Consider the following 27617-nt stretch of genomic DNA (forward strand, 5'->3'; position numbering starts at 1 on the left):
CCTCACTTCTGGGCCCCTTGGCTCGCTCTCTGCGTGCACGCGCTGGCCCCACGGCAAGGGCAGTCCTGCACGGCCGCGGCCTCACGGCCTGGTGGCCAAGGCCCCGCGCTGCCAGGCAGGGCCTGGGGGTTTGACCCTGCGCAGGGGCGGCATGCCCCGGGCCCGGCTTTTCCTCTTGCTTTGCCCAGCCGCTGCGGGCCGAGGGCCATCGTATTTGCCGTGCCCGAGAGGACTTGTTCCAGCCGCCCGTGCGCCAGTCCAGAGCCGTCGGGCTGGAGGCCGGGACGTTTGTTTGCGGCCACGGAGCTTCCTGGAAGGAGCGATGCCGCGTGGCTTGTCCCCCGTGGGCTGCGGGCACCGGTCATGTCCGGCTGCTCGGCAGGGCCCGCTGCGGGGCCCCAGCTCCCGCACGACCCCAGCCCGGGGTGCAGAGAAGGGGGCGCGGAGGCCTCCAGCCACAAGGGAATCGGGACCCCGAGCCTGTGCTTCCCAGCACCGGGCCCCAACCCCGGCTCTGGGGGAGACCTGGGCTTGGGGGGGAGCAGCAGCCTCAGGCTGCGCTCAGGGAGCTGAACAGCTGTGTCCTGCACAGCTCAGATACGTGGGGACCCAAGGAAGACCACCTACCCAAACACCCTCCCTAGGGCCTGGCTCAGACCGAGGCTGAGCTGTGGAGCTGCCTCTGGGGCCCCAAAAGGCAAAGGACTGTGAGCTGGGCAGCCAAACCTGGATCTGCACCCCAGGGCCTGCTGTCCTCCTGGAGGGGCCCAACGCTGCACCCAGGAATTTCTGCCATGCAAAGGCACAGGAGCTGCGCAAGGGGCAGGCTGCGGGGCGACTCTGCTTCACCCTGCGCTGGGAGGCAGAGCCCTGCTCTGGCTGTGGGGGGCCTGCTGAGGTTCCGGGGTCCGGCGCTTCCTGTCCAAGGCTGCACAGCAGCTCCTCTGCCCTCGTGGCAGGTCCCCTGCCCTGTGCTGGGTCATGACCACCCATGGCTGCGGGCTGGATGCAGGCCCACATGCAGCATCACCTCCGCCAGCCCCGACCCTGTCCCTGGGCAGCTTTGCCCATGTGGGGTTTTACCGTTGTAAAAGATTTACCTTCTTTCCGCGGAGAACTAGGAAGAATCTGCCGAGACCCGCGGGTGCCCTTGCATGCGTCTTTGCGCATGTCTAGCTCAGCCGTCTTGGACCTGTTGAGACTACAGGGAGCCCCGGGGGAGGCTGGCACGGTGGGCAGCCCCCTTGGAAAAGCCATGCCGAGCTCTCGCTTGACTGGGGCAGCTCCGGGGAGCACCCCAGAGCTGGCAGGTTAAAGCCTGACTTTGTCTTGTGCATCCCGGATCCACATGGATGTGGCATGGATGCTGCGGCCCTGGGTGGAGAAGCACTGTGCAAAGCAAACAGTTCCAGGCCACTCGTGCACGCGCGCTCACACACACACACGCACGCACACACACACACACACACACACTTTCAAGCATGCGCACGCAGACGCACACATGCACCCATGTACTTGTGCTCATGCACACACATATATGCACACTCATACCCATGCATGCATGTGCTCAAGCATGCGCACATATACACACATACACATACTCTCACACACACACACTCACACTCTCTGCAGGCACAGCTCACTCCTGCCCCATCCCCAGCATGTGCTGCCTTCCAGCCCCTTCCCAGCCCCTGAACACCGGGGAGCAGGGGGCGTGAGGCTGATCCAACTACACGTGGACACCTCTGTCCCACAGTCTAGCCACATGGGGGGATCCCCAAAATCCAGCCATATTAAAGGGGGGGGAGGGGGCTTATCCAGCCACATTAAAAGGAGAGCCACACCTCTCCCCCGATCAACACCCCTATAATTCAGCCATGCCGGTGCAGGGGTTACCCTCCCTTAAAGCAGCCACTGTGGGGGAACGGTGATGCTATAATGCAGACACGAGGTGGGCACGCCATAATGCAGCCACCTTAAGCGGGGGGATGGGTCGCCCCCACTCCAGCAAGCTTGGGGGTGACTCTCAACCAGCCACATGGGGGAACCCCATATCTACCTGCATTAATGAGGGTTGGGGGGGGCCCAGGGCCAGTGTTGCAGGGGTAAGCACCCCATAAATCCAGCCATGTGGGGGGAATGCCCCCTCCCCCAAAATAGCCACATCTGGGGGAGGGGACCTAGAATCCAGACACTTTTTGTGAGGTACCCTGTAATGTTAAGGGTTTTTTGGAAGGGGGATGGGAGTTAATCCACCCACATTAAACTGTGTGTTGGGGGGAGGTCATCCCCATAACCAGCCCCACTGCTGGCAGGGATTAACCCATAATCCAGCCAGATTCTGTGGGGGGCACCCCCTAATCCAGCTTCATTAAGGGGTCTTGGGAGGGGTGTTAGGGGTGGGGGGAATGGTCCTGATCCAGCCCCTTTTGGTGTGGGGCTGGAGCCAGGCCCCCAGCACTCAGCCTCCCAGTGCAGCCAGGACCAGCTGGTTTTCTCTCCAGCTCTGCCACAGCCACGCTGCCGTCCCTAGTCATATCCCTTTGCCAAGCTGCACAGCTGTCTCTCCGGCCCACCAGCCCATGGGAACCCGGTTTCCAGCCCATGTTTCTCCTGGTGCTTCTAACTCAGTAGCAGCGGAGCCAGGAAGGGGATGGCTCCCTCTGTAGCTACCCAGGTCTGTGCTGTCCTGCTATAGCAGCCCCTGAGACAGGACCTGGCTCAGTGGGCCGTGGGTCTGACCCTGCCGACAAGTGAGCGGACGCCAGGGACCGGCAGCTGCTGCCATAATGGGGCCCCTGGTCCCAGCAGAGTGCAAGACCCCTGCAACGAGGACTGACAGCCACCGGGAGCTGCAGTACATCCGAAGGATGCTGACAGGTCAGCCAACAGCCACGTCTGTGGTCCACGGGCCATGAGCTCTGTGCCTGCAGCCCGTTCCACACACTACTGGAGGTCTGTTCCCCCCGACTGGTCAGGGCCCTTCCTCAGCGGGGATGGAGGCACGATGCCGAAAGAGCTTGGGGGGCTGCAGACAGGGACACGGCAGGCGCTGGCAGAAGCTGCCCACAGGCCCTCACTGCGACAGGCCGGCGGGAGCTCTTCTACCACCGAGATGCAACTGCCAAACCTCGCTGCTCTTGCTTTAACAGGCACTGCCCTGGCAATCACCCACTTGGCTGGGCCACTAAGCAGCTGAATCGGAGCGTCGAGGGCTTCACAGATTGCCCAGTAGGTAGGAGATACCTGATGGATGGGAAGCAGGATGGTGGGGCAAGGTTCGGGGGTTCAATAGGGTTTAGAAAATAAGGGGATTTATTTAATCTAGGTCTGAGCCTGGTGGGGCAGGGGGGGCTCCTTACAGAAATACATTTGTACATCGTTTCATTTAAATAACCGGCTGGCAAAGCCAAAGCGAGCCAGGGGCTCCCCCGTGCGGCACCCAGTCACTCGGGCGGGTCCTGGCCCTCGGTGGCGGGTGGTGGCGCCTCGGCCAAGGGCGCCTGCACCTCGGCCCCGTCCCGGGCGCGGAAGAGCAGCTCCCCGGACTGGATCACCTGCTCGGCTTGCCAGGTGGCGGCAGCGCCGTACTGCTGGTAGAAGTCCGTGTCGGCCTGGAACATGACCAGGGCCTGCGCCGTGTGCATGCGCACGTGCTGTGCCAGGCTGTTGGCGTCCAGGAACTTCTCCCCGCACGAGTCGCAGGCGTAGAGGATCTGGGTGTTGGGGTCTGCAACGACATAGGGGCAGAGTGGCTCAGCCGTGGCCCCATCTGTGCCCACACTGGTGCTCGGGGTGGGTGGGGGGGGCCCAGATGGCAGAGGCATCGTGCTGGGCGGCTGCAAGCTCTGCGGTGCCACCAGGTAAACCCAGAGGCCTCCCACAAAATGCACAGGGGCTTTCTGAGCGCTCTGTCCCGGCTCTAACATCTTCCCAGTCGGTAACACAAGTGAAAGCCAAGAGGCGACGTTTTCCGAGGGGGCCGCAAGCCTAACGAGGCTGAGAACCACTGCTCCCGGGAACAGCCCTGTGGGGCAGACTGGATGCCTGGAGAGCCCCAGCACCCAGCGAGCTCACCCCAGCCACAAGGCCCCTTGGCAAAGTCCCAGGCAGGGACAGCCCTGCGGGCAGTGCAAGCACCTGATTTCACCTGTGTCACAAGCACGCGGGGCCTGCAGCCTCACTAGGATCTGGCTGATGGACAGCGCAGCTGGAGACGTCCTGCATCTACCCTGCGTGCTCAACCGCTTCCCGAAGGCCCTCGCTGCACAGCGAGCCCCAAACCTGATGGGGCGAAACCCCTTCAGAGGCACTGGCTCCCACGTCCCAGCAGCTGGGCAGGAGGTGGAAGGAGCTCGAGGTGTTTGTTCCCTTAGCACAGGGTCTCCCGGTTGTGTGAAGGTCCCCACGGAGCCCACGCCCCTTGGCCTCCACACGAAGCCTCACCTGCCTCCTGCACCTGCTTCACTGCCTTCGTTATCTCTGCTTTAAGTGCTTCAGTCTCATCTGCCGTCACAGCGGCTGCCACAGGGACCACTGCGGTTTGGGGGGGAAAGCAAACGAGACTGAGCTCGCTCTCCCAGCTCCAGTCCCCAGTGCTTCACCCCAGCCCAACACAGCCCGGGCCATGCCACGGCAGGCCCCATCCCCCAACACCCCAGGACGAGCTAAGCACAGCCACCCCAACACCACAGCGCCCCGATGAGACACCTCCCCGACTCACCCGTCAGCTGCGTGACCGCTGTGGCGGCCAGTGCCTCTGTGGCTAAAGTGACCATATCATCCGAGGCCACCGTGACAATGTTGACCTCGTCGCCCTCCTCCGTCTCCAGCAGCTTCATGCCGGCCTTGCCCTGGTGCACGGTTTTGACGTGGGAGCGCAGGTTGTCCACGCGGTTGAAGCCTCGGCCGCACTTGTCACAGAGGAACGGCTTCTCCCCTGCTTGGAACAAAGCCCCCGTCAGAGTTAGCTTGGAGACGACGTGCCCCTGGGGGCGCGGGGCAGCCCCGGGCGAGGGCCGCGGAGCTGGTGGAGGGCCGGCAGGACGCACCGGTGTGGATGATGATGTGCTTGGAGAGGTCCCCCACGTTGACAAAGGCCTTGTTGCACACGGTGCACTTGTGCGGCCGGATGTTGTCGTGGTGCCGGATGTGGTTGGCCAGCTGGCTGGACTGCACGAACCTGGGGGAGACGAGCCGGGGGGGGCCTCACAGGGGGCGGCAGGAGCTGGGCTGTCGCTGGGCCCGGAGGGCAGAATGCGGCATCCCCTGGGCCCTCCCCACGGCCGGGGAGAGCTCGGGGCTTGAGCCCTCCGGCCTGTTCACGGACAAACATCTTGTCCTGCAGCCCTGGGCTTGCTACAGAGCCCCAGGAACAGAAGGAAACTCTCCACCTCCCTCTGCCCACGTTTCTGAGCAGGGTCCTGGGCTGAGCCTAGGACGATCTACGAGGGGATGGTGGAGCTAACGGCCCCCACACAGCCGCTAGCTGGGCCTGAGGGCTGACAGCCTGCACACCTCACTGATTTGAGACCTGGAGCCACGCCACGAGGGCTGGGGAGAAGACCAGCTGCCAGCCAGCAAGGGTCAGAGCCCCTTTGTTTGCACACTTCCTGAGACAGGCAGCAGTGAACCCCTTCAGCCTGGGATGGGCAGAGACGTTTTGTCACCCCACGAGGCAGGAGGCTTTTCAGTGACAAGCTCCTACGGATGTCCTGGGCCAGGCTGGTGTCGTCTAGCCCCCACCTCCTCCTTAACTCAACCATCCCTTCAAACCCTTTGGTGCCAGGACCTGGTGCCCACGTGGAGCTGCAAGACAGGACTGAAGTGGGAACGGGGGGTGGAGGGTGGTGTGGGGCCAGAGCCGAGCCACGTTCCTATCAGCTGGGCCGAGGCCGGAGGCCTCTCCGAGGGGTCCTCACCTCTTGCCGCAGCGCTCACACACGTACGGCTTCTCCCCCGTGTGCTGACGCACGTGAGCGATGAGCGAGCTCGCTTGAGTGAAGGCCTTCCCGCAGATCAGGCACTGGCAGGGCTTCTCGCCTGGGGGTGAAAGGGGCAGGACAGTCAGGGCAGGGCAGCCGCAAGCATCACCCTCCGGGATGGAAGAAGGGGGGCAACCAGCACAGATGCCTCAGAGACCAACTCGTGGTCCCGTCTGTCAGACAGGAGTGGTGGTAAAAGGGACGGGCATGAGTGAGTGGGGCAGTGGGGGAGTAGACACTGGGATAGGCAGAAGTGTTATAGACAGGACCACGTGGCCGCTCAGGCGCTCGATGGGGAGGACTCAACAGCACTGCTCCTTGATCTACCATCAACATGCTGTAACACGCTTGTACCACTGGCCTGACAGTGAAGCCAAGATGTGCAAATGGGTGTTACTGGGCTGCTCACCAAGGTACTGCTGTGCCCCAAAGGCAGAACCTCCTGCTCCTGCTCCTACATGGAGGGTGACCACAGGCTCTGGTGATGGGCAGCAGGAGGACACCCCGGGGGAACACGGTGGGATACAGCGAGTCCATCTCCATGAAGGGTGTGCATCAGCTCGTGCCCCATGTCAGGCACGGCCAGCCCAGCCTACCTGTGTGAATGCGGACGTGTCGCTGCAGGGCCCCAGGGTCGGCAAACTGCCTCTGGCAATGCACGCACACGTAGGGCTTCTCACCACTGTGGATGCGCAGGTGCCTCTTCAGGTTCCCTTGGAGAAGCCAGACAAGAGGGATTCATAGATTGGAAGGGGCTGGAAGGGAGCTTGCAAGATCATCAGGTCCAGCCCCCCTGCACTAGGCAGGAAAGACAACTGGGGTCATGTGTGTCTGTCTCTGCATCTGTGTGCGTCTTGGCCCAGCACTGTGGACTGCGCTGGGGCCCTACCCTGGTAGAGCACGAGCAGCGCTCGCTAGTGCAACGGGAGCCGCGTGCCGTCCAGCAGGAAGCAGAGCCAGGAGAGACGGCTGCACGCCAGCCAACAGCGATGCAGGGGAAAGCCGCTCTGCTTGGACTGCAACGTGCCACAGGCTGCAAGCCCTCGGCACTTGGCTTTGGACATGCCAAGACAGCCAGAGTGTTTTGCATTTAATGTCCCTGCAGTGCTCTGATCGAACGGGCTGGGCTGCCAGCTCCCATGCTGCTAGCTTGAGCCTGGCCATATTTGGTATCCTCCTTCGAGCTCAGCTCTCAGAGTCAGGTCATGCAATGGGAATCTCCTCTGCTGCTTAAAGCAAAGGCCTGAAGCCTCCAGGATCCCGCGGAAAACCTCGCAGCTGGAGAGCTCGGATGCCAGAGGGCGTATATGAAAACCCTCAGATTTGGCTTAAAAACTCAGAAGAGTCTCAGGACAATGCATCTTGTGGCTTGTCGGGGCTGGGCTCGTGGCTCTTGAAGAGCCGGGCCTGCGATATGGAAGAGGGCACCAGCTACGCCTCTGCCACCTGAGGGCAAGGGGGTACCTGCCAATAACACCAGTATGACTTGCAGCAGTGCCCCCACAACTCCTCCTGCAGAACTGTTCACCGCACATGGCACTGCCTGTCCCAACAGGGAACGCTCACGAGCCCTGGGGCCCAGGGATGCCGTGTCCACACTGAGCACTTGGCATGCACCAAAGCAGTTCTGGTCTGGTCTTGACCTACACACTGAGGCCTCATCCAAGGTTGGGCCTGCTGATCTGTTGCCTCTGCTCGGGGTGATGCTGTCTGCAAAACCCAGGAGACGCTGGAGCTGCTCTCCCCCACAGCTGCATCCATCCCTACCGCCTCCCGCCCGGGGATACCTGACGTGGTGAACTGCTTGCCGCATTCGCGGCACTTCAAGGGGCCATCGGCAATGTGAATCTTCAAGTGCGCCTTCAAGTTTCCCACCTGCCGGCAGACAAGACAGGTCCCTTCAGCCTGGCTGGGCCTCTGGAGTGGAGGCACGCTGTGTCGGACCCTGCCCACTGTGCCCCATGCACATGGGGGGCACAGCGCCAGTAACAAATGTGTCAGGGCAGCAGAGATGGGGCATCTGCTCGCATGCACTCGCCAGCAGGGGTTACAGTGGCAGGACCAAAGCTTCCCAAATGCTGGAGCAGCGGCTGACGGGGGTACGGGGATGGGGCGGGTTGAATTCTGTCCCCCTGCTCATCACCTGCTTCCGCACTGCTGAGGCAGCAGGATCAAAGAGCTCAGAGGCCAGTCAGGAAACCCTCAAATTATCCTTGGCTCCGTCACCATCTTGGTTGGACACCGTAGGCAAATGAGCTTCCCCTCCCTGGCCCTCAGCTTTCCCATCTCTACAACGGGGATAGAGAAGCCTCTAACAGCATTAAGCATTTAAGTGTTCAGATACCAAGGGGATGGGAGAGCGGGAGGAGCCTGAGGAAGCCTTCAGTCAAGGCCTATTTGGAGGGTAACAGTGTGATCTTGTCTAGCTGTGCTGTTCTGTTTCTCCTGAAAAGGACTGTGAGACCCTGGTGATAAACTTCCCTCCAGCCCCTGCCAGCCGGGGCGGGGGGAGGACAGACACACGCGGCTTAGAGCCCAGCACAGCCTAGGTCATGCCAGCCAGCACCCATGGCACCGGGCGGTCTGACATGTAGCCTCCTGAAGCCCTCTCTCCACGGGCCAGGAAGCAACCCTGAAAGGGAGTGCAGTCCAGGCAGAGTCAATGGCCAGAGCTCAAGCCTGCTTCTGCCGCAAGCAGCCAAGCACATTTTGGGACAGCAAGGACTGGAGAGGGGCGTCTATCCTCCCTGGGGGCTGGGTGCAGCCCTCCAGGTCACAGCAGAGTGCCCGAGGAGCCCCGAGGGCTGAGCACAGACCCCACCCCACACACACACCTGATTAAACTTTTTGTCACAGTGTGGGCACTTGTGCTCCTTGTCGGTGTCGTGGGTCTCCAGGTGGCGCATCTTGGAGGTGGGGTCGGAGAAGGAGCGCCCGCAGTAGTCGCACTGGTAGGGCTTCTCGCCGCTGTGCACCAGCTGGTGCCGTTTGAGGTTGCCCGAAGTAGTGAAGAGCTTCCCACAGTCATCGCACCGGTACTTGGCCTCCCCCGTGTGCCGCTTCTTGTGCAGGTTCAGCAGGCTGATGAGGCGGTAACTTTTCCCACACTCTTCACAGCCGTAGGGCTTCAGAGGGCTACAAGAGGGATGGGGCGAGGGTGAGGGACCCTGGGGGCAGCCAGGCTGACATGCTCAGGGCTGGAGGAGAGCTAGCCCACCCTTCTCCCCGAGGAGGTCTTGGGATTGCCCACAGTCTGAGCATGCAGAGCTGCAACGCTGCCTTCCCCTTGGGAGCCATCACAGGTACGTGGTGCAGAGGGGAGCCGGGCTGAACAGCGAGACGTTGAGCAAAGGACACGGCAGAACCGTGAGAAGGAGAACGGGGCAGAGTTCTCCAGTCAGGGCCCCACGTCCCTTGCAGTGAACCAGGGCTACGGCCCACGAAATGGCACCTGGATCCTCTGCCATAGCTTCACGTCTACTGAGGACAGGAAGGCTTTAAAGGTGACAGTGCCCTGTAGGGCAGCCCCTGTACTTGGTACCTGGATATCAGAGCTAACCAAGCACTAAAGTTTCCTATGTGGCAGATTCCAGGATCGACAGAGCAAATGAGACCATGGGCACTGCCAGGGTGTGGGGAAGATAGAGAGGTTTGCAGCTGGGCAGGGAATGGTTAGGATCTTTTGGTATGAGAGAGTCTGGGATCACAGGAAAAAGCCTACCGGCTGCATGCTTCTGCTTCAGTAATAAGCAGGAAAAGAATCACTCAGCAGGGCTGACATTTCAGGCTGTATCATTACACTGCAAAATCAAAGTCCCACTGGGACCAAAGGGGCCATTCACACCTCTCATTTATTCTTCCAAGCTGCCTGCAGACTCAGGAAGATGACACTGCCTATTCCCTGTCAGCTCCTGGTGCAAATCTACCGTTTACTCTAAACGGTGAAAGCTGTAGTTTTGGATCATCTGCAGACGGGCTGTGCCAGCCACGCAACTGCGAGAGCACAGGGCCACGGCCACAGGACTGCCAGCCCAGAGGAGAGGGCGCAGTGCTGTGGTGGACAGCAGCTGAACTTCATACTGAGAGAAACCCCATTTGTTTTCCCTGGTCAGCTTCTTGCTCTGGCTGCTTTATGGGCTTCTGCTGCATCAGGGGACTCGTGCAGGAGGATGGGGGAAGGCAGCATGGAGACAAGGAAGGGCATGACAAGAGAATAAGAGATGTGCATGGTGCATCACTGTGAATATTACACCTGGGGTGAAGTGCCCTTCATTCTGCCTGCTAGGCTCCCTGTATCCCTCCCCAGCACCCGGTTCACAAGAGGGCCTCCCGTACCTGTGTGTCTTCTCGTGGGCTTTGCAGGCGGCCGGGTCCGAGAACGCTTTGTTACACTCCCTGCAGGAGAAGGGCTTTTCCCCCGTGTGGATGCGGATGTGCCGTTTGAAGTTGCCAGTGTGTGTGAACTCCTTGCCGCAGTCCTGCGAACAGACGCGCAGAACAGAGCAGTGTGTACGGTGCCCCGCGCGACCAAGGGATGGAGCGGGGAGCTGCTCCCCAAGTTGCCTTACCTCACACTTGTGTGTGACCGAACCGTATGCTTTCGACTCTGTTCTGTCGCTGTAGGTGCCTGATCGCAGCAGCCTGGCTTCCCCCGAATTCTCCAGTCCAGAGTCTGTGCCCCCGGATTCGTTATCCTCCGGGTTGTCTCCATTTGCTAACCTCGATAGCTCATCCTCTGGGATTCTGGCTTCCTCCTCTTCCTCTCCTGTCGTCTCGTCCTCTTCCTCCTTCCCCTCTAGCTCCACTTCCATTTCTGCAGAGATTTAAGACACAGAGGGCTGCTGAAATCTAGAAGGCGAGGTGGGAGACAAAAATCCTACTGCAGCATTTCAAACTGTGCATAAAACAAGCTTATACGCTGAGGAGACAAGAGTGAGGAGCAAAAGGTCAAGGGAATGAAAGGACCCCCCTCCTCGTGGAAAAGAAGGGGAACACAAGGGCCCTGAACTACAGTGCATCCACGGTGCTGCGGCGTTCTTCTGGAATCAAAACATTTGGGGCTTTGGCTGTTGCGCTGGATGAAAACGCACAAACTTTGACAACCTCTGTTTAGTCGACACCTATTTCCTGCCAAAGGTTCTGGTGGAAATTTTTCAGCTGACACCACATGATGTTATTCCACGTGTAGTTTACCCTAAGGGATCGATGATGGGATAGGAGGTCACTTCTGCACATCTACATTTGGAAGGGACTGAAAGGCTCTGCAGGCTGACAGCTGTGTGATGGCCCTATGCAGTAGAGTCTGAGGACAGGTGAAGTCTTGCTCTCAGTCTACGAGAGCTTTTAGGTCACCACCAGCTAATGCACTTGTGGCAGCCTGGAGCAGAGCTCCCACGCACCGATGGACCAAGCAAACATGATACTGTTAGGTCAGGGTTGGGACACTGGACAGGATAACATGTGGAAGCCTGAGATGCTGCTGCCCGTGGGATGTCCTTCTACAGACACAAGTGCCATTATTCTTTGGGCAACACTTGTGAGACTTGCAAAAATGCAACTTATATGGCCATGCATGACTCCTAACTGCCCCCTTGTGCCGAAATCACTGCACTTGAGGAAGATGGGAGCACTGGTGTTGCTCTAAAACCAGCGTACAGGAATTTGGGGCTTCTGACTCAGCCAGCTTCTACCAAAGTAAAAACAAGCAGGAACTCACGTGAGCCCTCTGTGCCCTTCTGGTGTGTGTTTATGCCCAGGAGGGAAAGGGAAGGAAAAGGGACTAAGGGAACAGAGCCACTTAAATCCAGACCTAATGTGCTGCAAAGAACAAGAGAGACCTGCAAGAGCTTGAACAGACTGATAACTTATCTAGAATCAACACAGCTTCTCTGAGCACCTCCAGCTCCGACTGGAACGCAGCTCTGCAACGTCTAACGATGCCTGGGGTTTCACGAAAGCTGTCCAGCAGCAGTAAGGTGAAGGACCATGTTTCCTCCTCATTAGTACCCTGGGGACCTAGGTTCCCTGAGTACACACACACTGAGGATATTCCCCCCTTTCAAACATGGTGCCCCTCCGCTACCATCCAGGTCCTGGGCTTGCAAATGCAAGGTCCTGCACTATGAAAATGAAGCCCTCCCAACTGCAAACCCAAGCTGCGGCTCAGCCCAAGATGGCCCAGGCTGCAGGGATCCGCTGTGCGGGGCACCAGCCTGGCTGGCTGCATAGAGGAATCCCTCTCCCTGCTGGATTTCACCTCCTGTGGCACAGCGCTCCAGCCTATTCCCTGTGAAGGCGACCAGGAAACTTCCAGCCTGATCCATCTCCCTGGGCTGAGGAAGGTAGTGGGCAAGAAACAGGGCCTAAGAGGTGAAGCTCCAAAACCATGACCCACCACCCTGTGCCCGATGCAGATCTGCACCTTGCTCCGATCCTTGGGAAGAGCAGCCCCTGGCAGCTGGGCTGATGTTGCTCGGCTTCGTGTCCTCCAGTGGCAGGTGACTGGGGATTTCATCTCTCATGGGATCCTCTACACCTGGAAACAACGAAGAGAAAGTCTGAATCATTCACCCTCATGTTTGGGGCAGGCTGTGTGAACACGGCCATCAGACTTGAGTTTCTCAGGATGGTTTTGAGGGAAAGGGAGTGCGCAGGTGAATACACAGCAGGAGGGAATGCAAGTGGACACCTGGAGCTGCGAAGCTTCCCAGTGCTGACCTGTTCTGCTGGTCGCTTTGCTGCTGCTGTTCTCAGTCTCCTCCTTCGCCTCCGTTGCAGCCTCTGCTGTTTTCACTTTCCCTTGTCTGTCAGATGCAACTTGCGTGGCACGGTCAAGGTTGCCCAGCAGCTCTGCTGCTGCTTTCCCTTCCCCAGCTGTTTTTTCATCCCCTACCAAAAGAAGCACAGCCAGGCAAACCACTCTTTATACGTATAGTTACATGGCGGCTTGTTCTCTAACACAGTCCACCCAGGACACAGAGCAACTGGGTAGCACAGCCTATAGTAACCTGCAGCACAAACTGCCTTCAAGTCCTATAAGCAAATAATCACAGTGAGAAAAGAAAGGGCACAAGAGTTATTCAGTAGTAAAGTGACCCGCTGGTGCCATACACAAGGATTGGACAGACGTATAAACCCAAGCTCCACCTGGGCAGGGATAGCTAGAGGGAGTACATCTAGCCCAGACCAAGCCAGGGTACCTGGACCTCTCTCAGACTGACCTGGCCTCAGCAGGGCTTGGCCTGCACCAAATCCTCACACCACTGACCTGGGCAGGCTGGCAGGGCAGCCCCCTTCAGCCACAGCTGACGTTCCACGTGCTACAGACCTGTGGTGCTAGTGTCCACGTGCACAGCCTGGGAACAACCTACTCACTGTAACAGGGCAGAGTTCAGTGCCCTCTTCCTTTCTCTTACCCTTCCTTTGGGAGGGAGGGAGGGAGGGAGGGGTCTTTACTGACTGCCTGAGCACTGGTCATCTACGGGACTTTGTATTAGAACAGCAAGGAAAACATCAGGATGAAGACGGATGAGTATTTAGTCTCTCCTCCTCCTGCTGAAGGCAACAAGCTGAAGTCAGGAGAGACCCAGCGGGAAGCGGGGAGGTGCGTGGAGTCTTCACACCTGTCACGGCAGGAGGCTCTTGGCTTTCTGCTGGCACGGTGAGAGACTTCAAGGCGTTGCAAGCATTGACGATTTCCTGCATCTGGAGGAAGCCTGCAACTGCGAGCACATCCTCTACGTTCTCAGGACTGAGGCTCAGCTTCGCCGTGTACATGAACTCCAGGACCTGGCCGAGGCCTGAGGAAAGAGAGAGCCGGGGGCAAAACCGCCCCCAGGGCCAAGATGAGTGGCCACTGACAGAGCAGGTTAAGAGGCCAGCATCTTAGTGGCTGCATCCTTTAACCCCACGTACACAGAAATCACTCAAAGACTTCTCCCACACTTCATTTCTAGGTGAGAGCAACAAACAACCCGCCGTTTGAACTACTTCTTCTTCCTACTAATCTAGCAATGAGGAGATGCATAATTTTTGCAGGCTGACATGAGCGTGCTGTGGGATTTAGCCAGGACGAATGAATAATCATGTATTACTTCTTTCTTTATTCATGTGATGTATGCCAGCAAAGGTCACAGCTGCTTACAGCCAGAGAAACGGAGCAACTTAAAAGGGCAACTAGCAAAAAATAAAATCCTCAAGCCAAGGAGAGGCCCACGACACAACATCTTGGCCTTGCTTTGGTTGTTCAGCGCCTGCCCAAACAGAAGGGTCCTACAGTCCTTCTGAATGGTGTCCAGGCCCAGGCTCTGGTGGCCTCACGAGAGAAGGATTTCCAGAGTTGAGGAGCAGCTGCTGAGAATGACTTCCCATGCACCATCACCAAGGTGCTTGCAGGAGTGGTGCTTGGCTGCCCTTAGGAATTGCGATGGGGGGTGAGGGAGAAGGCAGTCAGGCCACTTAGGGTCTTCTGGTTAAAACCAATGCCTTGATTTGAACCTGACAAAAACCACTAGACTGGGTGTGGGGAGAAGGGGTTCAGTATGTAACACCAGTACAGACCCCATGTGCAACCCTAAGCCATTATTTCATCTCCCTGTGCCATCAGTTCCCATCTGTAAGACAGGCATGAGGGCTCCTCCTTCCTCCCAACTTTTGTGTCTTGTCTGGATGCTCTTTGGGGCAGGAGCTGCTGCCCATACTAGTAAATTCTTTCCACCACTTCCAGGTAAACACCAGAAGAAGAGTGCAGTGATTAATGCCCTGTTCTGCTAATGCTGTTAACTTTCAGATGCAATGAGCGGCATTCTCATCACCCACTCCATGTTCCCAGAGGGAGGAGATGTTTATATGGATAACTGGGCTATCTGGGGTCAGGGCTGTGGACACAAACAGCTGTGGGAGAGAGAAAAGCCCCATACTTCAGAGTATAAGACCATCTCTATCTATTTGTAGAAGAATGTAACAAGGCTTGATTGTCCTGCTGCAGGATGCTCATGCCATCATTGGAGCTGGTGCTCTCCAATACTGGAAGGTCTTCAGGCTCAAGCCAGCCTGTCCATAGGTTCAGGAGAGCTGTCACAATCTCCATTTTGGCCTCACTGTTCTCTAGGCTCTAAGGAACATTTTAAACCAGACTCTAAGCTGCTATAAAATGGCCCAGCTCCACTGACATCCATGGGGCTATGTAGATTTACACTGGTTGAGAATGCAGCCTGTTGCTCAGCTGCAGCCCTGGCTTTTCCCCACCTACCTGCTGCGTTGCTGATGTCCAGGTGCACCACGTCCTTCTGATCCACAAAGAGCATCCTGAAGTACTCGCTGCAGGCTGCCAGCACCGCCTTGTGAGCCTTGAAGTCAATGCCGTCCACCACGAAGGTGCAGTCGCACAGCAGGCCCAGCTGCCTCTGCTGATTTAGTTGCTCCAGGACCTGCTTGCTGTGATGGGGGAAATCCATAGCTGAGGAGAGAAAGCAAAGCCATGTGGGCACGGCCAGACCTAGGACTCTGCAAAGAGGGGGGAGCAGATAGCAAAGTGCATTCACAAACACCCTAACGTGGCACAAGTAAAGCAGGGGTATGAGGGCACTGCCAATGCCCAACCACCGCAAGGGGAGGAGGTGGTTGTTAGGAAACGCTCAGAAGATCCAAGGGACTGTAATACTGATCTATACCTTAAGGAAAAAAATCCTTGTAAATAATTCACACCCATCATGCTGTGCAGCCAGGTAGCCTACATAACTGCACGCACTTCGTCTCCTCCCTCCAAGTCTCTATGGCTGCATCTAAAAACTGCGTTAGAAGAACCCTGCCTTTTCCAAATCATGCACTCAGGAGTTAGGAAGGGCCTGATTTAAGGTTGCCCATGAGAAATTATTTCAGGCCCCATGCTTGCAGTCATTAATCACAGGACCCTGTGGGCCTGAGCACAAGGGTGGCAATTATATTTGCTCCTGATTCAACGTGTGGTGCTCGGCTTTCTGTAGTCCACCCCCGTATACTGAATATGAAATCCTGGGCACTCCTATGACATTTTCGTTGAAAAAAGGCAGTGCCGCTCTGTTGCTGTATGCCTGCGGTTCTGGGGCGCACAGAGATCGTTTTCCAATGACTGGACAAAACTCTCAAGTGCGCTCTAATGGTTCAATTTGTAAAGTCCAGGGACTGATTTCCACCCCCCCCCCAAAATGTTCCATGTTTTTACAGTACTTTATAGAGGTCTTGCAGCACAGCTCCAATTGACTCTGGTTGCAGTGGGAAGCTCTCCGCAGTTCTGTGAATCTAGCCCCCGAAATCTCATGGCCTCTGGTGCTAAAACCCTTTCTTTGGGTCCAGAACGGAGCAGGAGAAACAGCATCAAGGCCCACAGCTACTGAGCAGGTGGCACAGGGAATCCTCCGTCTCCTTGCATGCAGTCCCAAACTCAAGAGGGTTTCAGCTAGCCCAACCAAGCTGCCTCACGCAGCAGATAAGCTTTAAGGAGCAGTCACCCGAGCTGATCATTATGCTACAGAGCAGATGAACACCTAGCAATATCCCAAGCAGCCCAAGGGTGGGGGCAGGGAGGTTGGTGTTGGAGTACGTGGCTTGTCTTTAAATAACTTGCAGAAGCAATTCTTGCAGCGAGAGGTGTTTTTAGCAGAGGCAAATGCAAAGGGGAAAACTCTGCCTTGGCTAAGTACAGCTGAGTGCTGTAATCGATGTGCATCACCAGGTTTCAGCTTCCATCTTGCAGCCGCATGGCAGAGCCAACATAAAAGCCACTTGAGTGCATGGGGCTGACCGTGATGGATGGACTGGCCTTAAAACTTACACAGGCTGGACAAAAAGAAAGCCTCCAAAGGACCTGGCCTGTGCTTCTGGAGTTGGAGAATTACACTGTAGGATATGCTTCTGCGTGCAATGTCCTATCCCTTTCCTGTTACTCCTACCCCTTAGCAAACAGAAGAAGCATATGCTGACCCTTTCAGGAAAGCTGTGAAAAAAAACACCCTAGGAGTCACTCTATGCTTTTTCCGAAAGGAAGGATATTTGTAGGGGAGGGAGAGACACTTGCTCTCCTGAGCTCCACTGCTCACATCGTCTGTTCACCCCCTGAAGTCATAATCCTGTTTGCGAATCACTCCCACAGCAGCAAACTGCATTCCTACACAGGCTCAGTTCATGGGTTCAAATGAGCGAGGAAAAGCATCAGGCACATATGCATGCTTAACAGTGAATAAATCAAAGACTTTGCATTCATACTCAAGCCTTTGTTCATAAAAGCCGCGAAGAGAGGTAGGAAATTCAAGGTTTTCCAACCAAAACTCACAGAAGCAAATTAGACAAATCTTGTGGAATGATAAAAATTCAGAAGGAAAGACACCGGTAACATTCAACACGCAGTTAAGGTACGTGGGGATCGGTCTGTAGGGTGCGTTGGTGGCTTTAATAAAGAGGATCAGGTCGGAACAACGTCCCTAGAAGAACCAACGCTGTCCTTCTTAGCTCCTACCCAGAGGGACCCGAATGAAGAACATGCGAGCAGACCGCATGGGGAAAGTGTCTCATTTCCAAATTCAAAAAAACAGCTCGAACAAATTGAATTGTTTTGCAAAAAAATCTTCCTCTCTGGGCCCAGCCCCCAAATCAGATCATTTTAGGCCCAGTTCAGAAAACTGCTCTGCGGTGTGCGAAGCGCGTGGGAAGACTCAGGAAGAGACGCCCCGAGATGAGTTAAGAAGAGTCGCACCCGCTTAGCCCTAACGATACTGCAAGTGGCCGCTGTCCTCAGCCAGAGATCTCAGCTGACAAAGCCGCGGGCAACACGGGGTAGGACAAAGATGCTAAGAGAAGTCAGTTCATTTTTCGAGTGCAAGACGGGGGCTGTCTACACCACCCTGAGCAGTGCCCCAGAGCATCTCTGTGAAAACCCCCTCCTGCTCCGCTGTGCCAAGTCCTGGTACCTCACCCTGGCACACAACCAGTGCCACTCAAAAGGCAGCGACCTGGCATTTTTTGGGCATGCATTTGCTGGGAACTGGCAGGAGCGGGTAGACTTTCACTGCAACACCCCTCAGCACTGTCAGCTGTGATAAAGACATACCCTTGGACTCGTAAAACCCGCTTATTCCAAAAAGAGACAAAAGAAACAGGGACAGCGAGGCTGAGAAGTGGTCGGCGGCTTTTAGCCAGGACACGCTTTTGAGACTGGGGCGGCGGCAGAGTGAGACTGCTATATAAAGCAGCCATGAAGCAACACCACAAGGAACCAGAACCCCGAGGAGCGCAGATCGCTTCCCGATTCCCTGCAACTTCCTTTCTCTCTTGCTCCCCAACGGGTCTTGGAGTCACAGAAAGACATCAGAGCGGCCGGGGGATCTGGCAGCGACGCACGCACCAAGCAGCACAGAAAGCTGTCGTCTGCGCAGCGCTTTTCCCGAGCAAGACGGTCACTTCCCAGGCTCTCAGCATCCCAGGCTGCTCTCGAGTCCCTGGCTGAGCGGTGTGCCTGGCACCTACCCTCCGACAGCTAGAGAGGCTGATACACAGGGAGCTGTTGGACTCTCTGCGGGCTTGAAGAGATGCGGTGGGCAGCTACAGACATGTTGGTGGATGCAGACAGGTAATACATGACCCGGGCAGCGTGCTACACACGGGGACAGCCCACAGCAATAGCCTCTCATCCTGAAATGACTCAGACGTAGGACGAGCAGCCCCGAATGTAGGTAGGAGGCGATCTGCTCGCTCGCACATGATCACATATTCACTGGTTTCCATGGCACCAGGTTGGCGGGGTGCCCGGGGCAGACAGGAAAGCAAGAGGTGGAAGCTTTCCCTTTTGGTGAGTTCAGCAGCTCTGGGCTCAGCTTCTAACCCAAAATGCAAGCCTAAGCTTTAATGCAAAAATCTCTCCGAGCTGTCCGGGCAGGCTCCATTTAATTTACTCACGGCACTCAGGCGCGGAGAGACGCGTCTTTCTGCTGCACAAATGCCCCTTGTGTCCTTTGGCTTTTCCGTGCCCGTGATCCTAGCATGCAACCTGCCGCTCAGGCAGGCTAGAGGCGGCAGGCACTGAGTACAGCTGACAGAGCCTGCCCGAATAAGCTATGAGACTGGCCATCTAGGGCTCAAAAAATGCACCAAGGCCAGAGCCAGCAGCACCTGGAAACATATAGAGAAAGAAAAGGAGATGGCCTCATTAGTGAGGGACCGGTTCCTCCCTACACTGGTGTTCAGGGGCCGGGCTGCAGTACTGAAGGGGAAGATGATTACATTTTGGGAACCTGCAATGGAGCGGATTGGGGCTCCGCCGAGCGCTAGGTTATCAAGCAATAATTGGACCCAGAGAGATCAGGGTATGTGTATGCTGTGACAGCACCTGGCTGGCTTTAAAGAGCTTCGGTTAAACACTGCTGTATTTAACATGCATCTGCTGTGCCTCACCGCCGAGCTGATGTGATTCTTGTGATCTCCTTGGAGCCTTCCTTTCCAGCGCGCTGCGATGTAACCTTTTCAAAAATTCACACACCCCATAGTAGCAATTTGCTGCAGGACTTTCAAGGATTTATTAAGGTTACAGTATCAATGAAGCTCAAGAGCGATAATGAGCAGGGGAAGTCAGATGGGTTATAATTAGAGAGAAGACAACAAGTTCCTCCGGCAGGCTGTGATCCACGAGGCTCGGCCAGTGGAAGAGCCCTTCCCTTAGCATTAAGCTGTGACACACTGATGCGAACCTCGGTTTTCTCCTGCCAGGAGAAATCAAGAGAGTTTCTGTGGCTTGTGTGCAGCCATCAGAGGATCAAGTAGCATGGGCTGAAGGCACTAATCCAGACCGATAAACTTGAGCAGCAAAAAGGGAAGGCTTTTGGCTTTCCACCCATGCACTCTTTCAAGCCGCCTTCTGTATTCGGAGATGCTTTTCCCTTCAAACACTTGGTTAAGCCCTTCTGAACAGAGCTGACACAAGAGGTTTTGCTCCTGGTAATAATATCACCAGCACACTGCTGCTAAACACGAGAACCGTTTATCTCTGCCTCTCAAAAACTTTCTGCCCGTGGTAAATGGCCCTGAAGAGGTCTCAGCTTTACACGTGGCGACGCGCCGGGATCTCAAGTGACTTGTGACCCTGGGCAGGATCCACGCTGGAAGATCTGGCTCTGGGGTTTAACCACTACACCATCCCTCCTCCGATGGCACATATTCCTGTAATGACACTTGGCAATGAATGGTTTAGAAATAACTTCCACCTCTTTCGCTCAGGCTGCTTGTATCCAGCATTCCCCGGCCCTGTGACAAAGGGTACAAAGTTAGCTTAAATCTGAAATGGGAGTCGCTGTGACTAATTCAGTGGTTCAACGCAGCCTATTCAGCTTCATGGGGCTGCCTGCACTGCAGGAGAGATCAGGAGGGATCCCCCTGCCACTCTGCCTTTGCCAGGGCGGTGTTGAGGTTACAGCCTTAACAGAACAAAGTCTCCAAAAAGCCCGAGGACCTGGTGATCCTGTATGAAGAAAGGGCTGCTGCCTTCCCTTTTCTAGCTTGCCACATATCCCAAGAGCAAGTCTGATCTGAGCTCCCACCCCTGACATATTGCACCAAGACCTTTCTAGCACACGCTGCTTGGACTCATAAAAAAACCCATGTTCTCCGATATCCTTCCAGGCTGTTATATTCCCCCAGGTAATACAGCCACATACTTACACTTGCACAACAGGCAACGTGTGGGTTCATTTCAGTCACAGCTCCTTTTGTTACTTCTTCAGAGAAAACTCTCTCTTTGCTGGACGCTATCTCCTTTTTGTCATGAGCTAGCTTTCTGCACTTCAACCTGCCGTGACTATAGAGGTAAATATTCCTCCACTCCCATCAATCTGGCATTCTCATTACAAAGGATGGAAATTTCCACCAGAAACTGTGAAGTCACAGAGCTGAAGTTAAAGCACGTGCTATTTTATTCTGAAGCAATGAATCCCACAAAGCTCCATTACAGCATTCGTTTCCTTTCAGCTCTCAAGACCCCTGAATCCGACCGTCTCAGACCTGGATTTGGCAGAGTGCAATGCACTTAAATGACAGCCCTTGTCTGCACCTCATCTGCACTTCTTCAGCTGCAATTTGATTTCTTCATGTCCTGGATCTTCTCTCTCTGCTCCTAAACACCAGCAATGCATTGGCTTTGCCCAATTTAGCTGATCCTCCAAAAGTTTCCAAGATGACATGAAGCATGAAGGCAGCCCTGTAATAAGCTGGATAAAATACCTGTAAATACCTGTAACAAGCCATGCTTATGGCTCCTCCTGGCCTCCCTGCGCTATGACCACCACCACCCCTTCCTTGGAAGCACTTGGAGTATTTCAGTCCCTCCAGTGGACACCACATCTCTTTAAAATTAGCTTTCCACCAAGATGTTTCCATCTTCTCTCTGAAATGTGGGCGAGTTTCCTTTACTGACACCCTGCTCCCTTTCAAAATTATGCTGACCCATGGCCAGCACAAGCAATGCTGAGTGCAAGACCAGCAATAGGCTGAATGCCCAACACGTTCTGAGCCTATTTGAAGATTTGAAATGGGAGATTTTACCACTGGAAAAAAAGAGAGAATCCCTTTCCACGCACAGAAATAAGCAACAGCTTCCAGCTCTCGTGCTCAGAGATGGGACTTCAAAATCACGGTAGTTTTAGATGGTGGAAGCTCATGGTAAATAAATGTTAGAAGCTATTTTGCATGTGAACCATAAGCCCTGTGCAACTGGACTCTGGGTTATGAAGGTATCTCAGCGTTATAAAATAAAGTAATACAAGAAGCAGTTCTGCTCATCAAGAAAAAAAAAGTTGTAAAGATTTTCCACAGTGTTTGTTTTTCCAAGCATCAGGTGGCTTAGACAGCACTATTATGCAGTCTGCGTATGTAGGATTTTATTAGTTCCAGGTTAGGGTGACATGCATGCCGCACTTAAATTAGAATTTCGTGTTTGGCCAAGCAAAAGGCACCTCTTAGTCTCCATCTCTGTCAAAGGGGGAGAGATCTTCTTAGAAGCCATGATCAGACAACAAAACAGAAACCTGCTTGCTAAAATTACTCACAGTCCAGTGGGAACTGACTATTACTAAACTGAAATCAGGTTACTGGTCCACACTTCAAGAATTACATCAATGTACTTGCAAGTTTGTAAATATTTTTACCTTTTTTTCCATGAACAAACATCCCCCAAATCCCAGAGTCAGTGGCAGAGATAAGAGCAGTACCCCAGTCTCTCAGTTCGCAGTCCTGGATCTTCTGCTTTGGACCATGCTGCCCTCTTGAATGTCAAGGAGACCTTCTCATCAGGGTTTACTTCCTACGGAACAATTGCTCTATTCATCAGCCAGGCTTATCAGAGGGTCCAGAGTTACTAGAAAAAACCAATTTTAGCATGGCTTTATATTCAAAGGTGATGACTTGCAGATATGCAGTGCCATTGTGGATTATTGACAAGGCTAAAAGATGGGTTTAGTTTAAAATTACACAAAAAGGGGAAAAGTAACAGCTCTGGGAAAGGCTGGATACATCATTACTGTTAGGTACAAGAAGGTGACTAATGCCCGTGCCTTTCTCCTGGTGGGGTTCGTCACACCTGACTTGAAAGGCGGATGTCCAGAATAGCTAGTGACAAGACTAGAGTAATACAACTGCTTTGGTTTGGTCAACTGATCTTTTACAATTTTTTACTTTATTTTGTCATTCAGATACTATAACGAATGTGAGGCTGTTGGAACAGCAGCCAGATACAGTTGATGCCGCACTGGTGAACAGCAATATTTTTACCAGGCTACTCAAGCTCAGAGCAGTGGCTTACTTAAGCAGATCACTTCCAGTCTAATAACATGCTGTTTGGTCTCAGTGAACTGGATGCTCTATTTCTATGATGCAGCTTTAAAGAATAAACAGGAATAAACAGTAAAAACATGCTAATGGCCCGGTGGTGAATGGCTTGGGCTCAACAGCATGTTTTGCCACAGACTCACTGGGTGACCTTGTGCAAGTCACTTAGCTTCTCCAGTTCTGTTTTCCCGTCTGTACGAGGGAGGTGAAAGCATTACTCAGCTTCTGAGCAGCGTCGTGAGGATAGTACATTAAGCATTGGAAAGCGCTCAAACAGCATGGTAATAAGGGCCATAGATGAGAGAGAGGCCACAGAACTACGCACTTCCAAGTCGCTCTGGACATCTCCTCTCCCACTGAGGTCAGAATCAGAAGGCTTGGCCATCTGCAATAAACTCAATAAAACGCTGCCCTTCAGAAGTCCATTCTTAGCATCTGACGAAACAGGCTCATCTATGAAAGCTCATGCCTCGCTGAACCAGTTAGTCTCCAAGGTGACACCGTGCCTGGCTTCAGACAGACATGAAGTCGAGTCTGCTAATAGGTTAGACAATGTGTTTGTACAGGGCAGTTTGTACAGGCAGGGGTTAGACTAGGTGCGACCTTTGGAGGTCCCTTCCAGCTCTACTTTTCTATGATTATTGTAACAGCAAAATATAAAACCATTATTCCCAAATCAACCCATTACCTACCAAGGACAAGTGAGCTGATCTGGATGTACAGATCTCACTGTCTCTTCTACTCTGGTTCTTAGCTGTGCCCATCAAAGTGGTATCCAGGCTAAAATAAAGAGCGAGGTAACTCACACTTAAGAATGAAGCCAAGCTACTAGAGTGACAGTGCTTTGAGCTGTACCCTCTCTACAACATACCTGTGTTGTTCTCCCTCTCAATCTCTTCCTGACATTGCTGTCAGGATTTTTTTATTGCCGTATCAATCACAGTGATGGAAAGCTTAGCATGAGACATCTTCTGTAGTGATGGCACAGCAGCAGTGGGACTGCAGGATCACATGCACATCCGAATGGCGATCCTTGTTAGCGAGGTTACGTGGCAGACAAATGACACACTTTTTGGAGTGGTTCAGCCCTGAATTTATGCTTCATAGTTAAATGTTAACAATTTTCAAGGGACCATAACCTTCATTTTTTTAAATTTAGTAATCGAAATTAGGAATTAGATTAGGATGGTCATGCCAATCTGATCTCGCAGTCTGGCTAGTACGGCATACTTCAGAGGAAAGCACAGTCTCCATAATGGACAACTACAGAACAGCTTGCTAACAGACATTTCTTTCTAATCCTCAGTAACGTAAGACTGGCTTCGCTATCTTGAAGCACAAGGTTTTATATCCACCCTCTCTTATTTTATCAGCTCACACATAACCAAAGAGGATAATGTTATCCATGCACATGTTTAACCTGTTTAAAATGTGTTAAGATTTTGGCTTTGATGTAGTCCAGTGACAATGAGTTCCACAAGCTGACACACAGCATGTAAAAAGTTTCCTTATATCACTTTTAAATGTGTTGTTTTTCAATGTCACTGAACTCCCGCTGGCTCGGGTCCTGAAAGGATACAAAGCTACAGACGATTTACTTTCTGTTTATGGTCATCTTCCCTTTTAGTGCACCAACTCCATGCCCCAGAAGGATCCTAATCTTTCCAGACAGATCCTAATCTTGGCAGTCTCTGCAGACAGAAATCTTTCCCTGCTTCCAACTAATTTTGCCACTGGTCCCTACATGCCTATCAAAAAAACTGGCAAAAATTGAAGGCAACGTGTACTGAACTCAGCTTTCAAGGTTAGAACATGCCATTAATTTGCATCACTGCATCATCATCGTTTTAGTACAGGCAGTCCCTGACTTACAACAATTTGAGTTACGTTTCGCACTTACAACATGTATAAATGGACACCCTGTTTCAACTTTACAACACTTGATCCGACGTGACGCCACGCCAGCGAACAAGTCGCTGTCACCCATCTCCCTGGAGAACGTCTGTCCAAACTTCCTTGGACGCTTACTTTAAGAAAGCCGACAAGACTCCAGAAAACCCTGCAGCCAGGACTCCAAGAAAAATCTAGCCAAGAACCCTTCAAAAAGTCCAGCAAAGTCACCTCAAAGAAGTCCTTCCAAATCAATATGATTGCTATTTACAATATAAATACATTAATGTAACTATATTACTCATCTATAATTCTTTGAGTACAAAATTCTGGGTTATTTTTGGTAAAAACGGGGTATCGGGCCTTGGTTCAGGAACCAATCCCCCATTTATAGCATTGTTTCCTAGGCGAAAATCAGTTCTGAGTTGCAATGTTTTGACTTAAGACACTGTTTTAGGGAACCGATCGTGTTGCAAGTTCGAGAGCTGCCCGTACTCTCTACCGTACCCCTTATGCATCCCGACAGGCTTGGCTCTTTTGGCTCATCACCGTGCACTGACACAGCAGATGTTTTTCCTGAGCGGTCTACAGTGATCCCCAGCCCCAAGCAGCTACTATTTTGAGGGGCATGTTGCAGAGATGTGACAAGAAAACAGTATTCTTTGGTCAGCAGTGAAAATGAAGCCATGTTTTTCATGTTCTACCTCAACGCATGTAACATGTCACGTTAAGTGATGAACCGTGACAGGCAATGAAACTATTGGTGGGAAAGGATCTAACGAACAAAGACCTGCAAAGGTGCACCGTCTTCTCCCTGCACAAATCCCAGCCACTGAGAAGACACTTCTGCTGTGTGTTTGCACCCTAAAGCAGGGTCTGGGCAAAAGCTCTGGCTTGAGTGGGCTTTTGCAGCCTGGGGAATCAGGAAGACGAGGGCTCAGACACCCCCAAGGTTTTCTCACATGCTGAGATGTCTCACTCCCGTTTCTCATATCAGGCTCTAGCTCCTAAGGTTTCATACTCGGGGTAGTAGATATCTGACAGTTTTCAAGCCCTGCCACGAGGATCCACTCCCACGTGATTAACATGCGACACGTTGGCAGTGAAAGTGCCCAGCATACAACCTACAAGTGGTTACACACTGATAATTCCCGGCCATAAAACGTCGTAGGAATCAAAGGGCTTGCCTGACCATGGGACACCAAAGTGCCGCTCCTGGCTAGCAAAGGCAGCACTAGAAAAGCCCTGGAAACTGCTTTATTCTCACCCTGCTCTCACAAGCATCACCTCTCTGACAAGACCCGTAAGCAGCTCAGACGCATCCCAACTTCAGAGGTACTGAGGAGCTCCTATTTCTGTGTCACAGTAAGAAATGCTCCTTACCGTGGGAGCTTCCAGAACGCTACGTTCAGCGAACCGGCTGCAATTAGCCTTCGATTCCTCCTACAGACACAGCTGAGGAGCTGACGTGTCAGACACTGGAAAGACCCCCAGCAACATTAGGGAAAGTCACAATTCGGGCCCACGGAGATTTGCAAAGAAACACACTTTACAGATTCCACTCTGCTGTCAACTGCGCGGCACCATCCATCAAACTAAGCCGACACAAACTTCTGTAACACCGAGCTTTACTCATAAAACACACGCAGATAGGCTCAGATGCATCACCAACGCAACAGTACGATCTATTTATTTCTACAAAACGCCCCTCCAGCACCCAGGTGCTGCACTAACACAAACGTACTTAAAATGACACATGATACAAAAAAATATACATATATAAATAGATATATACACATATATATAACCTGGGATACCTCTGCTTTGTTTAGGGAGTTGCTTTTAGATCAGTGGTTCTCAACCTTTTTTTGTACCAGGGTTCGGGTTCTGTACCAGGACCCGTTTGTAAACATCGATGGGCAGTCCCAACCCAGCGCCCCTCCTCGTGAGGGGCACGGGGGGGGGTCCCAAGCAGCCCTTTGCAGGCTGGAGCACGTGGGAAAACCCACGTTTTTCTCCTTTAAAGGAGAATCATTTTGGAAGTTTGCTCACGACCCGCCAGGTATTCTCGCCATGAGCCACAGGGTGAGAAATGCCACTTTACAGGATGTCCCGACACGTTCCTGGTGCGTCGAGACAAGCCAGAAACTCGGCAGAAGGGATGCGCTGATTCCCGCCGGCCACCGAGGCTCTCAGGGCCGGCAGCAAACCTCAGCAGGGCTGGGAACGAAACCGGGCCGCGGAGGAGCGAGGGCAGAGGGGTCGGGCGCAGATCCACCAGCGCGTCACCGTGATTGTCCACCGGTCACAGCCCAGCAGATGCCCCACAGCCCCGGGGGGGCCACGGGAAGGGGGCTCCGTGCCATCGTGGGAGCCCAAAAGGCCGGTTCGGGGGCTGGAGGGGGCCCGGGGAAGGCCCCATGCCCAGAGGCGGAGAGGGGCGGCGAAGGGAGCACGCGGGTGCACCGGGGCTGGGGTCAGACGGTGCCCCACCCCCGAGGGGCATCAGAGGGGGGAGGGGCAGGGCTGGGCAGAGCGGGTTCGAGCCCGGGGCCAAGGCCAGCATTAGCTGCAGCCCCTCCTCCCCGGGGTAGTTACCCCCCCCCCACGGGGAATCACCCCCTCCACGGGCAGCTACCCCTCCTAGACCCCTTCCACGGGTGGTTACCGCCCCCCCCCGCAAATCCCCCCCATGGGCAATCACCCCCCATGGGCAATCACCCCCCCGGACATTTACCACCCTCCCCCACACGGGGAATCACCCCCCACAACGAGGCGACCCCTGCCCCCGGCTACCTGCCATCCCGGCCCCGCGGGGGTCACATCGCAGCCCGCAGGGCTCAGAGGGACACGGACCAGACAAAGGGCGCCGCCATCTTGGGCACGGGCGGAAGCGGCGTC

At 54.3% G+C, this 27617-nt stretch overlaps 1 protein-coding gene across 4 annotated transcripts; it reads right to left on the bottom strand.

Moving 5' to 3' along the window:
• Positions 1–3294: 3294 nt before the first annotated feature.
• On the bottom strand, positions 3295–27617 carry ZBTB17 (zinc finger and BTB domain containing 17). Of its 4 annotated transcripts, none has more exons than XM_019541435.1 (16): positions 27513–27617; positions 22148–22302; positions 15235–15441; positions 13607–13783; positions 12702–12872; positions 12406–12519; positions 10553–10797; positions 10320–10462; positions 8819–9119; positions 7772–7859; positions 6581–6697; positions 5922–6042; positions 5052–5182; positions 4724–4939; positions 4447–4536; positions 3295–3730 (listed from the first exon to the last, which is right to left on the bottom strand). In XM_019541435.1, the coding sequence occupies exons 2-16, from the start codon at positions 22167–22169 to the stop codon at positions 3447–3449; spliced, it is 2427 nt and encodes an 808-aa protein (XP_019396980.1). In that variant the 5' UTR covers positions 22170–22302; positions 27513–27617; the 3' UTR covers positions 3295–3446. The 4 variants fall into 4 exon arrangements, with proteins under 4 accessions (XP_019396980.1, XP_019396979.1, XP_019396981.1 ...); XM_019541434.1 differs by having other exon boundaries at positions 22148–22356; XM_019541436.1 differs by lacking the exon at positions 22148–22302.

The sequence above is a fragment of the Crocodylus porosus genome, unplaced genomic scaffold (assembly GCF_001723895.1).
Source record: "Crocodylus porosus isolate Cpor-Errol unplaced genomic scaffold, CroPor_comp1, whole genome shotgun sequence".
Lineage (NCBI taxonomy): Eukaryota > Metazoa > Chordata > Crocodylia > Crocodylidae > Crocodylus > Crocodylus porosus.